The sequence below is a fragment of the Anabrus simplex genome, chromosome 2 (assembly GCF_040414725.1).
Source record: "Anabrus simplex isolate iqAnaSimp1 chromosome 2, ASM4041472v1, whole genome shotgun sequence".
NCBI classification, from domain to species: domain Eukaryota; kingdom Metazoa; phylum Arthropoda; class Insecta; order Orthoptera; family Tettigoniidae; genus Anabrus; species Anabrus simplex.
The window spans coordinates 164,672,059-164,687,791 of NC_090266.1; the positions used below are offsets into that span (position 1 = coordinate 164,672,059).

The 15,733-nt window shown below is 42.1% G+C and overlaps 1 protein-coding gene across 1 annotated transcript in view; it reads right to left on the minus strand.

Annotated features, from left to right (window-relative positions):
- The window catches only part of LOC136862721 (cadherin-like and PC-esterase domain-containing protein 1), a 1,291,344-nt gene that overhangs the window by 158,273 nt on the left and 1,117,338 nt on the right, over positions 1–15,733 (minus strand). The window contains exon 15 of the mRNA XM_067138943.2: positions 7,483–7,703. Coding sequence (XP_066995044.2) covers positions 7,483–7,703 — 221 coding nt within the window. The remainder of the gene's footprint in view (positions 1–7,482; positions 7,704–15,733) is intronic.

Below are 15,733 nucleotides of genomic sequence, written 5' to 3' on the forward strand. Positions count from 1 at the left end.
CTGTTCGTGGAATTTGGACGAAATGGCACCTGGACGAAATGGCACGACACGGCTCAGGCAGGTTAGCGGGGATACCCCGAGATTAAGCTAATGAGGCTCACCCCCTGCTGCAGTGACCGCAAATGTCCTGTGACAACTGGGAAATTTCTTTGACCGGGTACAAGTTTATCTCAGTGACCACAAATGTCCGTGACCGCAATTGTCCGGCAACCAAACCATACTGCCAATATCCTAGGTACGACATAGCAGACGCAGTCGAACAGCCCAGACAGGGAAAGATGGATCCACAGAGTATAGGTTTTCATGCACGTGGGTGGATATTTTCAGGAAAATAAATGAATAAAGCATGCTGTAAACGACAATATGCCTGAATGAACTCAGAATTGTGACCGTTTTCATTAATAAAAGCTACACCTTCAGGAGAGGGGGCGATGTGTTCTCTCGAAGTTTGGTGGTGTTTATCGGTGATCGGAGACGTCGTTACAGTGCGGACCAAAATGTCATCAGACTTGGTAGTTTCTGAGTTAACCAGCTGTTTCATGTTCCACTAGAGGATGAAGAGGAGCCAAGCAGCAGATACTCTTCTCCCGAATGACTGCGGACGAAACTGTCACTCAAGGGCAACGTACATTGGCATCAACCAAATGTTTTTGTCAAACATACACTGGGATGTCTTCTAGGAGTTCCAACAGTCTGGAAACACATAATCCAGGAATGTGCGGGAACTGTCCATTCCGCCGCGATAGAAACGAGTATGAGCCTACCAGAAGGACACCCACGATATCTATTCAGACATTCACTTAAAACTGTTAATGGTAGTCATGGACGTAGATGTCCGGCTCCATGGCTAAATCGTAAGCGTGCTGGAGTTTGGTCACAGGGGCCCCGGGTTCGATTCCCAGCAGGGTCGGGAATTTTAACCATCATTAGTTAATTTCGCTGGCACGCGGGCTGGGTGTATGTGTCGTATTCATCATCTCATTCTCATCAAGACGCGCAGGTCGCCTACGTTAGTCAAATCAAAAGACCTGCACCTGGCGAGCCGAACATGTCCTCGGACACTCCCGGCACTAAAAGCCATACGCCATTTCATTTCATAGACGTAGATAGCCTGGGAGTTTACCCTTGTAATTTATCTCCTTGGCAAAGTAACATTCATGGGATGAACTGAAGACTCTCCGAGGAATGCTGTGTCAACCAACGAGAAAACAACACCCGAGAAATGAAATCGCAGGATATAAAGCGTGAACACTTTTTATGGGAGGAACTGAAGGAGTCCTTCCTCGTAAACAGCATTGCACACTGGTTGACGGTCGACATCTGTTTATTATGGAACAGATCACGTAATTGCTAAGGGGGTCTTTCTTCAAACGAGGTAAGATTCCTCCTCCAGACAAGCGGCGCTTATGATTCCCCATATTCCACTGTCTGCCCGTCATTTGTCCTTCTGTATGGAGCCCAATGATTCTAGCCACTACACCGTCCATAATGCGGGGAAGCACACCCTCTACTAGCTCAAATTCAGTAAATTTCGAATTCTTACATCTCAGAACGATTACAATTTAACAATTTCGCAGGCTTAATATAAATTCATTACTAGGGCGTGGACTTCCAGTTTTTATTAAAAGCGATTCAGTCTTTTATTATCTCTAACCTCTTTTAAGTTTCCAAAACAAATTTAAACTTTATAGAAATTATAGGACAGAGTTATAACTGAGACGTACATAGCCACTTCCTTATTTTTGACATTCGTGAAATAACGTCTTCCTCACTAGAACGTCGTATCGGGCTCATTTTGGAAGACTTATATTTTGCCATGTGGAATATGTTACTTTTTTTTGCTAGTTGCTTTACGTCGCACCGACACAGATAGGTCTTATGGCGACGATGAGACAGGAAAGGGCAAGGAGTGGGAAGGAAGCAACCGTGGCCTTAACTAAGGTACATTTGCCTGGTGTGAAAATGGGAAACCACGGAAAACCATTTTCAGGGCTGCCGACAGTGGGGTTCGAACCTACTATCTCCCGAATACTGGATACTGGCCGCACTTAAGCGACTGCAGCTATTGAGCTCGGTGAATATGTTACTATAAACTCCACACAGTGTAGCTGAAAAACAGAACTGAATAGGACTCTCAATCTCACAAAGCAGCTGCGGTATACTTTCAATAGCGACAGCATCCGGCTCCATGGCTAAATGGTTACCGTGCTGGTCTTTGGTCACAGGGGTCCCGGGTTCGATTCCTGGCAGGGTCGGGAATTTTAACCATCATTGGTTAATTTCGCTGGCGGGGGGGGGGGGTGCTGGGTGTGTGTGTCGTCTTCTTCATCACTTAATCCTCATCACGACGTGCAGGTCGCCTACGGGATTCAAATCAAAACATCTGCACCTGGCGAACCGAACGTGTCCTCGGACACTCCCGGCACTAAAAAGCCATACGCCATTTCATTTCAATAGCGACAGGAAGGTGACGACAAATAAATCACTGAAATCACTGGCCAAGCCCTGAAAGTTAAAGTTAATTTTCAGTATCTCTTTGGTAGAGGCAAATTTAATGACCTCCTTTACCAAGAATACTGCATTCCATTCCTTTGTATTCCTCCAGCTATCCCCAAGAAGTTTGTTAAAATTCCTATAGGTTTCATGAAATATGTGCAATGATAACAAATGGTAGCTTCACATGCATTCGCTCCTTCAAGGTTTTCGGAGACGCCGGGGTGACGGAATTTTGTCCCGCACGAGTCCTTTTACGTGCCAGTAAATCTATCGATACTAGACTGACGTATTTGAGCACCTTCAAATACCGCTGGACTGAGCCACGATCGAACTTGCCAAGTTGGGGTCAGGAGGCCAGCGTCTCAACCGTCTGAGCCACTCAGCCCGGCTTAAGACTTAAACTTGCGGAGCATTTTCATTATCAATTATGAAATAATACTCTGATTTTAAAATTATCCAATAATTGCTCGCAAAGTGTCATAAATCAGATTTACATATTAACTTCTTCTGCGGATAAATTGGGTTTGCATATTTATATGATTCATTTGACGAAATAATTTCAAGAGTTGTAACTACAATATAAACTGCAATCTCTAAATTACTCCGTGAGAATTATTTCATTATCGTTCGTTAATCTTCATATTATTTTTCTCATTTTTGCGATGTTCACTATCTTTCATAAGTTAAATTTCATTTATCCAAGCAACGAGCGTACAGCATGGTGTTTATATACACAAAATACACTACTACGCAAAGGTTCGTGCGAATATCTACAATATACAGTAACATTTAATTATTATGAATTATGATGGTCCGCCTCTGTGGTGTAGTGGTTAGCGTGATTAGCTGCCACCCCCGGAGGTCCGGGTTCGATTCCCGGCTCTTCCACGAAATTTGAAAATTTGTACGAGGGCTGGAACGGGGTCCACTCAGCCTCGGGAGGTCAACTGAGTAGAGGTGGGTTCGATTCCCACCTCAGCCATCCTGGAAGTGGTTTTCCGTGGTTTCCCACTTCTCCTCCAAGCAAATGCCGGGATGGTACCTCACTTAAGGCCACGGCCGCTTCCTTCCCTCTTCCTTGTCTATCCCTTCCAATCTTCCCATCCCTCCACAAGGCCCCTGTTCAGCATAGCAGGTGAGGCTGCCTGGGCGAGGTACTGGTCATTCTCCCCAGTTGTATCCTCGACCCAAAGTCTGAAACTCCAGGACACTGCCCTTGAGGCGGTAGAGGTGGGATCCCTCGCCGAGTCCGAGGGAAAAGCCAACCCTGGAGGGTAAACAGATTAAGATAGAAGATGAATTATGATGAAAACCATGGGAAAAAATGAACATAGGGAAAATGAGCAACAAACACATGACGTAGAAAGTGACATACATAGACATTTACAAACGTATCTATCGTATTACCGTAGTCTCCGTGGCTCAGACGGCAGCGCGTCGGCCTCTCACCGCTGGGTTCCGTGGTTCAAATCCCGGTCACTCCATGTGAGACTTGTGCAGGGCAAAGCGGAGGCGGGACATGTTTTTCTCCGGGCACTCCAGTTTACGCTGTCATCTCCCATTCCATCAACACTCTCCACTGTCAGTCATTAATCATTGCCCCAAAGCAGTGAGACAGGTTTCGGCAGCGGCACAATTCCTATCCTCGCCGCAAGGATCCTGACCCGGTCATTTTCATCTTTCATAGTACCGGCAGTGAAGATATCTTTTAAAGTGATTCACTACACTAAGAAAGAAAGTATGTTATATAAAGAGGTGAATAAATTGAAAAAATGCAGTTTTGACTTCTGAAACTGACTGAGACTGATTCAATTAGGAATCTCGTACAATGCACGACTCATCATTCTCTGCGATTCTCTATGCACTCAAAGGACAGAAATTGGTAAACTGGACCAGAAAGTACCTAGAATCTGGAATACGGCGTTGGCATTGGTGCCCAGGGTCGCGTCTGCCTAGAGGACGAGCGCTGAGAACGCCTTGTTCTAGTACCTCTTAACTATTTTCTGAACATTGTTTTAAAATATCTCTAATGTTAGCGTGTTTATTTGACCAGACGCATATTTGAAGTAATTGAAGTGTGGACAGTAGTAACGTCTTAAGCGAGAGAATTATACGATCTGAGATGTCCGTGCAACGCGATTGTATATTTAGTTTGATGCTTTCACGGCCTGTAATTCTAGTGATCTAAAGAATTCTGATTGTTTATTTATAATTTCTGTAACATTTTGTAACTGTTGATTAAAACCTTGTTATGGCCCACTCTTCAATTTTCTAAAATATTCTTATTAATAGGCCTACGATATTCTGTGAACAAGCTGATATTTGGCTGAACCAAATTTCTGAACATTATATCTTCCCCACAACAGGAGAACCCTTGAATTTTGATGTTTCATTCCTTCAATAGAATGCAGTCTTAATTTCAACTGCCAAGCCTAAATTCGTGTTGAACTTCAACACATTTCAACAAATTGAAATTTTTGTATCTGTAAGAAAATCACGTTTCAATAAATGTTGGTAAGAACTGATTTGCTTGTAGTGTTTTGTATCCAAGGAAATACTGCAAAATGCAAAGCGAACAAGCAATAAATACATGGTCATTCCCGCAGGAGTTGCCATCCTTCCTTGGTAAACGTCACCACGGTCGCCGTTACACTATTCAGGATTCCTCGAAGAAAACCCATCAACTTCAATGAATGGATGAATGAAAATCCACAGCCTGTTTCCAGTCATTCGACCGGGTCAGGAATGGAATGAATGAAGCCCCCATCTAGCGGCGAGGACATGAAATGTGCCGGCTGCCGAAGCCTATCACACTCCTCTGGGGCAATGATTATTGAATGATAGATGAAATGAAATATATTGGAGAGTGTTGCTGGGATGAAAGATGACAGATCCGGAGAACCAGAAGAAAAACCTGTCCCGCCTCCGCTTTGCCCAGAACAAATCTCACATGGAGTGACCGGGATTTGAACCATGGAACCCAGTGGTGAGAGGCCGGTGCGCTGCCACCTGAGTACCGATGAATGGATAATCATGTTAAAAAAAAGAAAACAACAGAAAAGCAATAAAATTTACCCTTTACAGTAAATGCTGAAAATGTTCTCCCTCAGCTTGTAGATAAGTGTTTTAGGGTGTGATGATAATTAAGTTCACTCTCTGCATTTCAGCCTCACGAATCTTCGCAATTTTGGTGCAAATATTACTTAAAAATCTACAGCACACGAACACACGCTGTCCAACACTTAATTCAGAAGACATGAAACGCACTATACATCCGATCAATTACTGATGTGAAAGAAGCAATCACGCTGTAAGCTGTACGGGAGGTTATCGTAGCCTAGCGGAGACCATGACATCACTGGGCGAGCTGTATGGATATGGCACTAGCCACTCACCCAGACATGACACAGGCAATAACCGGCAACTCGCCTGAGATTCACACTGAAATATACCTTTAAAATTGCCTAAAGGTGAGCTCTAATATCCAGTCTCACTAACGTCAAAACTATCCACTGTATGTTTTTTTTTATTGTTTAAAACTTTGATCGTTATTAGAACTGTACCCGGTCAGTTGAATGTGTGGCATGGGTCCATATTTCAATGAAAATGTTAAATCCTGGAAACTACGAACAAAGTAAATCACTATGGATATTCATACGATGAAACACTGAATTACAGCTAAGTAACACACTTACTTATTATGACAATGCACCCAACCTAAAAATCAATCTTTTTCTGCAAACAGTGAAGAGCATTGTCTTCTGTGTAGAACTGTTTCAGAAATGCAGAGGTTCAAAAGGAAGTATGCGGGATATTTTAAAATGATGAAAATCCGAAAATATAACTTTCTGACCTTTCACCCAGACCTTAGAAAATGATGAAATTACCAAAGCAACATCATAAACTGAAATATGACTGGTGATAATCTTTGTTTTCACGCGAGGAGCAACAAAATTAATATCGCCACATCATGTAGTGAATGACAAAAACCACGACAATGTTTGGAATAATTTGTGATATCTGAAGCCATCTTTCTTCAGTTTTGACTCAGTTATTTTATAACTGTTAGGTTCTTCAGTCTGCCGAAACTAATTTTGAATAAATAAATTTATAAACTATCTGAAAAAGAAAACATAAGATTTTTATTACTTATTGATTTATTTATTTATTTATTTAATAATAATAAAATAATGTTATTTGCTTTACGTCCCACTAACTACTTTTACGATCTTCGGAGACGCCGAGGTGCCGGAATTTAGTCCCTCAGGAGTTCTTTTACGTGCCAGTAAATCTACCGACACGGGGCTGTCGTATTTGAGCACCTTCAAATACCACCGGACTGAGCCAGGATCGAACCTGTCAAGTTGGGGTCTGAGCCACTCAACCCGGCTATTTATTTATTTATTTATTTATTTATTTATTTATTTATTTATTTATTTATTTATTTATTTATTTATTTATTTATTTATTTATTTATTTATTTATTTTTCTTAAGTAGTTTCGAAGTTGGGACTCATGGTCCTTAACCACATCATTGTACAGAAAAAAATGTGGAGAATATTAAATATTTTAAAAGAAACTAATTAGTAATATAAGTTCGAAATAAATGTAACATAATAATTATACCAATGTGTACATACTATTTGTAAAACTACTATAATAAAAAATTAAGTTTAACTTAATTTAATGAAACGAACTAAATTAATGATAAGTGTTGTCTGCCCCTGGTTCATCTTGTTGTTTAATTAAGTTGTACCTTTTTCAGGTGTAATTCAGTTACCATATATTTGCTCTATCTCATAATTTATAAATTTATTGAAAATTAGTTTCGGCAGACTGAAGAAACTAACAGTTATAAAAATAAAAGTTTGGAATAATAACATATAAAGCGAATTCTTAGGTCATAACTTATAGTTCAGTCGTAAATCCTGCAATAAATGTTCTAATTTGAAGATTTAAAGATAACTGTATATTGGACAGACTTACTTGAGCAGCAGTTGATAAAGGGTTTTGTCGAATACAGGCCTATCAGGAGCAGTGAGCCAAAATTGTGGGTAGTACGCGAAGCTAAGCGTCGTCTGCCCCTGGTTCATGTTGTTGTAGACCCGGATGTGGTGAGTCTTGTCACAAGCAGCCAGGGAGCCGTTCAAGCGTTCCATTATGTAATGCATCATTCCCCGATTCGTAGAATCACCGAGAAAAAGAAGCTGTAACAAACCATGGACATGAATAAAGATGAACCCACTTCATTCACTCAAAATTGGAAGCCCGTGTACAAAGCTGCTAACCATTAACAGGGAGACATGGACAGATCCGCTTCAAATGTTGCACCGAGCAGAACATGCAACATTTAACTCCTGTTTGGAAATAAGATACGGTATTCTCCTCGAATTGCTAGTCTTTAGCATAACATAATACATACATCCATATATGCATACATTCATACAAACCAAGGCTAGGTGCACAGATAATATAGGCCACGAAATGCGTATGAAAATTCTCCATCACATTATTTATCCATTGGTGAATATCTGTAATTATTCGCTGCAACAGGGGACTTATCCGGAAATATGAAAAACGGGTACAGTTCGCCGGCTTCCGAAGGACGTCAGCAACTATAGACCGATTAGCATCTTATGTATATTGTCAAAAGCTTTAGAATTCATGGTTCACAAGCAGATTACGAACTATCTTACATAGCACAATCTCTTCGTTATCCACTAGTCGGGCTTTAGACCAAGACACAGCACTTGCAGTGCATTAACACATGTGACTGATGACAGTGATGACATAAGGCTAGCTATGGACAAAAACGACTGACAGTTGAGCATTATTGGACTTTAGTAAAGCTTTCGGCACTGTTCACAGAGACATACTTATATCCAAATAAAACAGTTTAAATTTCTCCGCGAGTGCACTCCAGTGGATCAGTTCCTATCTCACCGGCCGCCGGCAGTGCGTACTTAATAACAACAATGAGCATTCAAATTGGCGAACGGTTGACGTGGGAATACAGCAAGGATCTCTACTGGGCCCTCTATTTTCCTCTTTGTGTACAAATGGTATAGCTTCCAGACTAATAGTAATAATTTCGTGTTCATAAGATATAAATAGTTTATATTGAATACATGACCTTTCCACCAAGGGTTCAATATACATTTCGTGAGGCTATTTCTAGTAGAGTGCAGCCCTTGTAAGGCAGACCCTCCGATGAGGGTGGGCGGCATCTGCCATGAGTAGGTAACTGCGTTTTATTGTGGTGGAGGATAGTGTTAAGTGTGGTGTGTGAGTTGCGGGGGTGTTGGGGACAGCACAAACACCCAGCCCCCGGGCCATTGGTATTAACCAACGAAGGTTAAATTCCCCGACCTGGCCGGGAATCGAACCCGGGACCCTCTGAACCGAAGGCCAATACGCTGACAATTCAGCCAACGAGTCGAACAGCTTCCGGACTAAAACACTGTAAATACCACTTATACGCAGATTACGTACAGATATACTGTGCGTATACATAGTGAACACGACAAAGTACTCTCAGAAACACTTCACCTGAATGAAGACATGATGACGAGAGGTACATGGGTCAATAATCACACTTTCAAATGAAATGAAATGAAATGTCGTTTGGCTTTTAGTGCCGGGATATCCCAGGGCGGGTTCGGCTCGCCAGATGCAGGCCTTTCTATGTGACTCCCGTAGGTGACCTGCGCGTCGTGATGAGGATGAAATGATGATGAAGACAACACATACACCCAGCCCCCGTGCCATTGGAATTAACCAATTAAGGTTAAAATCCCCGACCCGTCGGGAATCGAACCCGGGACCCTCTGAACCGAAGGCCAGTACGCTGACCGTTCAGCCAACGAGTCGGACACGCTTTCAAATTAAATCCATCAACATCTCAGGCAATAATTATTGGTTACCCTAAATTACTTTACACCGGGCGAGTTGGCCGTGCGGTAAGGGGCGCGCGGCTGTGAGCTTGCATCCGGGAAATATGGCAGCCCTGAAGATGGCTTTTCGTGGTTTCCCATTTTCACACCAAGCAAATTTCACACCTTAATTAAGGCCATGGCCGCTTCCTTCCAATTCCTGGGCCTCATCTATCCCACAGTCGCCATAAGACCAATCTGTGACGGTGCGACGTAAAACAACTAGCAAAAAAAAAAAAAAAGAGGTCTTCCCAAAATATATCTGTGTGTAGAAAAATATACGGGTCTCTACACTGTCTCAGTAAATTCAGATTCTAGGGGCCGATGACCTAGATGTTAGGCCCATTTAACCAACAGGCCTCATCAACATCATCAAATTCAAATTCACTTTCCCTTTTAAGCTAAAGCAAATTCTTGTTGAATCACTTGCATTACCTCATTTTGATTATTGTGATATAGATTATGACAACCTAGGAATAAAATGTGGAAGGAATTTAGAGTCTGCTCAGAATGCTTGTGTAAGATTTATCTGCGGGCTTCACGTTCGTACACGCAGCTCAGATGGCTTCGCCTGCAAGAACGACATACACTTCATACTCGTTGCTTTCTGCATACTATTCGTACAACTTCTCAACCGGCCTATCTCCGTGATCGTATCAAACTCCACCCCACAGACCATACCAAAAATACCCGATCCTGCAGCACCATGAGTTTATCCCTTCCCGCACACAGAACAACAATCTGAACGAAATCATTCACCGTTACCGCAGCCCGACAATGGAATCTCTTACCAGTGGACGTCAGGAGAATGTTCAGCAGCTCAGCTTTTAAACATGTCTGTGTCGAAGTACTAGGTAAACATATATGAATCACCGGGCGCGTAGAGGCGCCTTAATTAAGGTACAGCCCCAGCATTTGCATGGTGTGAAAATGGGACACCACGGAAAACCATCTTCAGGGATGCCGATAGTGGGGTTCGAACCCAGTATCTCCCGGATGCAAGCTCTCAGCTGCGCGGCCAACTCGCCCGGCACAATGTGTATTTTACAGATGTCATGATTTATTTTCTGTATAATGTGATTCTTCCTTAATATTACTACGTTTGAATATTTTTAATACTAATACTGTTATTATTGTTAATATTGTTTTCGTATTATTGTCATCAGTAATTATTACTAACATTCTTCTAGGTTAAGACTGGTTAATGTAGGAAAGGGAGTACATGCCTAACTTTACCAGAATAAATAAAACATATTATTATTATTATCATCGTGACATAATCATGCCTTTCAGCGTTCAGTCTACATGACTCAATGAATTAATTAAGCACATCCACAATCGCCTGCTTGAAACTAGCGCTGTTGCCCCGTTTAGTTCTAAACCTCTTAACATAAGGCTCCCCCTCTGCGTCTCTTGCCCTCCATAGTCGAGACCCTTATTGTCCTAGGTAACCCATCCTTCTACCTTCGCTTAACATCACCCCACCACCGAAAATGGTTTCCGTGCACAATTTCATCTATCGAGCACATTCCTTAGCCTTTACATCCTTATTCCGAATACCCTCCTGTCATTGTTTCCATGTGTTTGACAACAACAACAACAACAATAATAATAATATTAATAATAATAATAATAATAATAATAATAATAATAATAATAATAATAATAATAATAATAATAATAACAACAATATTTTGGCCTGACTGAGTGGCACAGACGGTTGAGGCGGTGGTCTTTTGACCCCAACTTGGCAGGTTTGATCCTGGCTACGTCCGGTGGTATTTGAAGGTGCTCAAATACATCAGCCTCGTGTCGATAGATTTACTGGCATGTAAAAGAACTCCTTTGGGACTGAATTCCGGCACCTCGGCGTCGCCGTAAACCGTAAAAGCAGTTAGTGAGACGTATAGCCAATAACATTAAAAAAAATGACAATAGTTTTGGGGACGAAGCTGTCGGGTTGCATTCGGGAGATAGTGGGTTCTTTTTTTTTTTTTTTTTTTTTTTTGCTAGTTGCTTTACGTCGCACCGACACTGATAGGTCTTATGGCGACGATGGGACAGGAAAGGTCTAGGAGTGGGAAGGAAGCGGCTGTAGCCATTTAGCCACCTGATAATGGAGCCTAGACTCTGAAACGCGTTGTGAAGTATAACATTCAATAATAATTGTGGCTGGTAACAAACTTCGTTATTCATGAAGTTAATTCACTGTCACGGACAAGTCCTTCTAAAACGTGGTTATGTTTAAGACGAGAATTGTCTCAGTGTATTCACCATGTGGGGGCGCTGACGAAGCACTGAACGACACCATGGTCAGGGTCAATAAGAAGTGACTGGATAGGATTTTGCACATTGGCGATTTCAATGCGAGAGTCGGAAATAGAAAGAAAGGTCAGGCATCTTACTCTTAAAACAGGTCGTAAGGACCAAGAAGCTGAACACCCGTTTCAAATATCGCGGCTCTTGGCTAACTTACGTACCTGTTTGAACTGGACACACCCCCACCCCCACCCCATTTTCGGTCTTATCTGACTCATTATTCTTTCTAATTATACCTGCCAAAATTCAAAATTAATCCCCCTTGAAAAGGCCCGTTTGTTAGGAAGGAAGATTTCTGCCTCTTCTAATTTCTTCTTCTTCTAAATCTTACTCCGATCCGCTTATTTGACTTTTAACAGAGTAGCGAAGAGGGGTTTCTTCTTTGGCGTGGAAAAACATTTTCTTCTTCACGGCAGATCGTTTTTCCCCCACCAGTGCACATGATGGGGATTTTTCTGACTCATCGGCTATGTCGTGGAAACAGATGAGTAGTGGGGCATAGTTTTCGTAGCGGAGCGGCGGGACTCTCATGTACTCGCTGTCAAAAAAAAAAAAAAAAAAAAAAAAAGAGTGACGGGTAAATGTGGGGAAGAGATGGAATCTAAGAGAAACGGAGAGCGTTTACTGGACATCTGTGCTAGTATGGGATTAGCAGTTACGAATACATTTTCAAGCTACACATAGGAGGATAGAGGCAGCAGATCCAAAATAGACTATATCAGGCAGCGGGTTTTTCTGTGCTAAAAATGTGAATAAGATTGTGCTAAAAGCCTAAAAATATTTTATAAAAAGTTAAAAATAATCTGTTTTAAACATTTCATAACCACTCGCGTTCAATAGGTAAATATATATAAATTATGAATATTGTATTGCATAGTAGATTTTCACTATCACATATTTGCCTAATTCTTTGTAAAGGTTCTTCGTAACATTCTATTTCTCAGTCCCGAATTATTTATTTTACCAAGAGGAATTTCGGCACGAAAATTGCCCTATATACTACATGTCGAAATGATACTGGGAGTATTGGAAGGACCTACAGTTGAATAAGCTGGTTCATCTATTTGTACCGAGCTCGATAGCTGCAGTCGCTTAAGTGCGGACAGTATCCAGTATTCGGGAGATAGTGGGTTTGAACCCCACTGTCGGCAGCCCTGAAGATGGTTTTCCGTGGTTTCCCCATTTTCACACCAGGCAAATGCTGGGGCTGTACCTTAATTAAGGCCACGGCCGCTTCCTCCCCAGTCCTAGCTCTTTCCTGCCCCATCGTCGCCGTAAGACCTATCTGTGTTGGTGCGACGTATAGCCAATAACATCTATTAGTAATTATCACGAACACACACGCGAAGCGGCCGCAATGAGCTTATTTCCTGACAAATGCTGGGTTACTTGAGAATGTTCATCGGCACTAAATGTTTTACCACACGGTTGGCAGAATAATACTCTTCCATCGGTAGTGAAATTATTTTTAAATTTCCCTACGTTTCGTCGAAGACGCGATCTCGTACTCGACTTCACTTTCGACATTGTTTTGCAGGTTAAGACACGTGCATTTACGGTGAATCACTGTTTCAATAGAGGAGAATAGCAGCAGACACAGAAGGAAATATTTCTTCTATCATTGAAATTCAGAAAAAAACATCACACGACCGCGCGAATTATATACGGACCCTAACAACTAATCATACTGTACTTTTACGAGTCACACAATCCCACTATCTTCTGTTGGAGCAATAACTCTCCAGTGTGCAGTTTAATCTATGGTCTTCCCCATCATCTTATATCAGCCTTCGCTGACATTCCATAAACAAAATCCTTGCGGGCTGAGCAAGAATGCTATTTTAGCTAACTCAATCGTTTTCTTTATCTGTTTACCTTCCAGGGTCAGTTTTTCCCTCGGACTCAGCGAGGGATCCCACCTCTACTGCCTCAAGGGCAGTGTACTGGAGCTTCAGACTCTTTGTCGCGATACAACTGAGGAGGATGACCAGTACCTCACCCAGGTGGCCTAACCTGCTATGCTGAAGAGGGGCCATGCGGGGGGATGGGAAGATTGAAAGGGAAAGAGGGAAGGACGCGGTCGTGGCCTTAAGCTGAGGTGGGAATGGAACCCACCTCTACTCAGTTGACCTCCCTCGTACCAATTTTTTACCGGGCGAGTTGGCCGTGCGCGTAGAGGCGCGCGGCTGTGAGCTTGCATCCGGGAGATAGTAGGTTCGAATCCCACTATCGGCAGCCCTGAAAATGGTTTTCCGTGGTTTCCCATTTTCACACCAGGCAAATGCTGGGGCTGTACCTTAATTAAGGCCACGGCCGCTTCCTTCCAACTCCTAGGCCTTTCCTATCCCATCGTCGCCATAAGACCTATCTGTGTCGGTGCGACGTAAAGCCCCTAGCAAAAAAAAAATAGCGTACCAATTTTCAAATTTCGTTGCGGAGCCGGGAATTGAACCCGAGCCTCCGGGGGTGGCAGCTCATCACACCAACCACTACACCACAGAGGCGGACAGGTAACTCAATCGTGGAGAGAAACAACTTGTGCAGCAAATGAAATCGCTGCCTAAATGTAACATCGTAGCAAGTGACCAGCAAATCTTCCATAATACCTACAACATTCAGAAATATGTCGTTAAATACACTGTTAAAAGCAATATCGAAATCGTAAAATGTGAATAAGAGCATCATTTTATAATATAGAGGCAGCTAATCATATTATTATTATTATTAATATTTAAAAAGAATTTGATGAATAGGCCTACTGGAAAATAAAACAGCATAACTCCGCTGTTCGTAGAGATACGAAGCTAAAAGTTGTTCGTTCTGTTTGTTTGCTTGTTTGTTAAGGAACTGGGGACAACATGTTTAGTGTCACAAACGTGTGGAACGAATCAGTCTGTGTAATTCTGAGCTTTGAATTGAGATGGGTGACAAGCAACGGGGAATGAGGTACTATGGGGACATTGTCCACACCTAGGTTAGAAATATCCCACTGTAGTAAAATTGTTGTATAGCATTGGTTGCTGGAATATAAGTGCATTAAGGGTATCCTACATAGTTAACTTTCAAGACCGAATGAGTTGGTTACGTGGTTTGGACCAAGTAATTGTTACCTTGCATTCGGGAGATGGTGGCTTCGAATCCCACCATCGACGCGCCTGAAATTGGTTTTCCGTGGTTTCCCATTTTCACATCAGGCATATAATGGGGCTGTACATTAATTAAAGCCACGTCCTCTTCCTTCCCAGTCCTACCCCGTTCTATCTTATCGATGCCAAAACCCTATCTAAGTTGGTGCGAAGGTAAGATTTTCAAGACAATTTTACAGTTAATTTCTGACACCAGAGTGCAAACACTGTATTTAACTATAGTCAACTTTCTTTGTAATGGAAGCGAGGACAATATGAAGATGATTAAATATCTCCAGAAACGTTCCTTGGTGATTTGCTATTGGGTTTACGCCAGATCGGGTCGTGTTTGTGTAATAATAATAATAATAATAATAATAATAATAATAATAATAATAATAATAATAATAATAATAATAATAATAATAATAATAATAATAATAATAATCATTGTTACGGAAGTATCGTGGATCACAGAGGTGTGAGAAGATGCTGAGGTGAATGGGTGGACAAGGAAATTACCAGAGCATAAGTTCTTTCTTTCTTTCTTTCTTTCTTTCTTTCTTTCTTTATCTGTTTACCCTCCAGGATCGGATTTTCCCTCGGACTCAGCCAGGGATCCCACCTCTACCGCCTCAAGGGCAGTGTCCTGGAGCGTGAGACATTGGGTCGGAGTATACAACTGCAGAGAAGGACCAGTACCTCGCCAGATGGCCTCACCTGATATGTTGGAGGTGGAATCGAACCCACCCCTACTCAGTTGACCTCCCGAGGCTGATTGGAGCCCGTTTCAGCTCTCGTACCACTTTTCAAATTTCGTGGCAGAGCCGGGAATCGAACCCGGGCCTCCGGGGTTGGCAG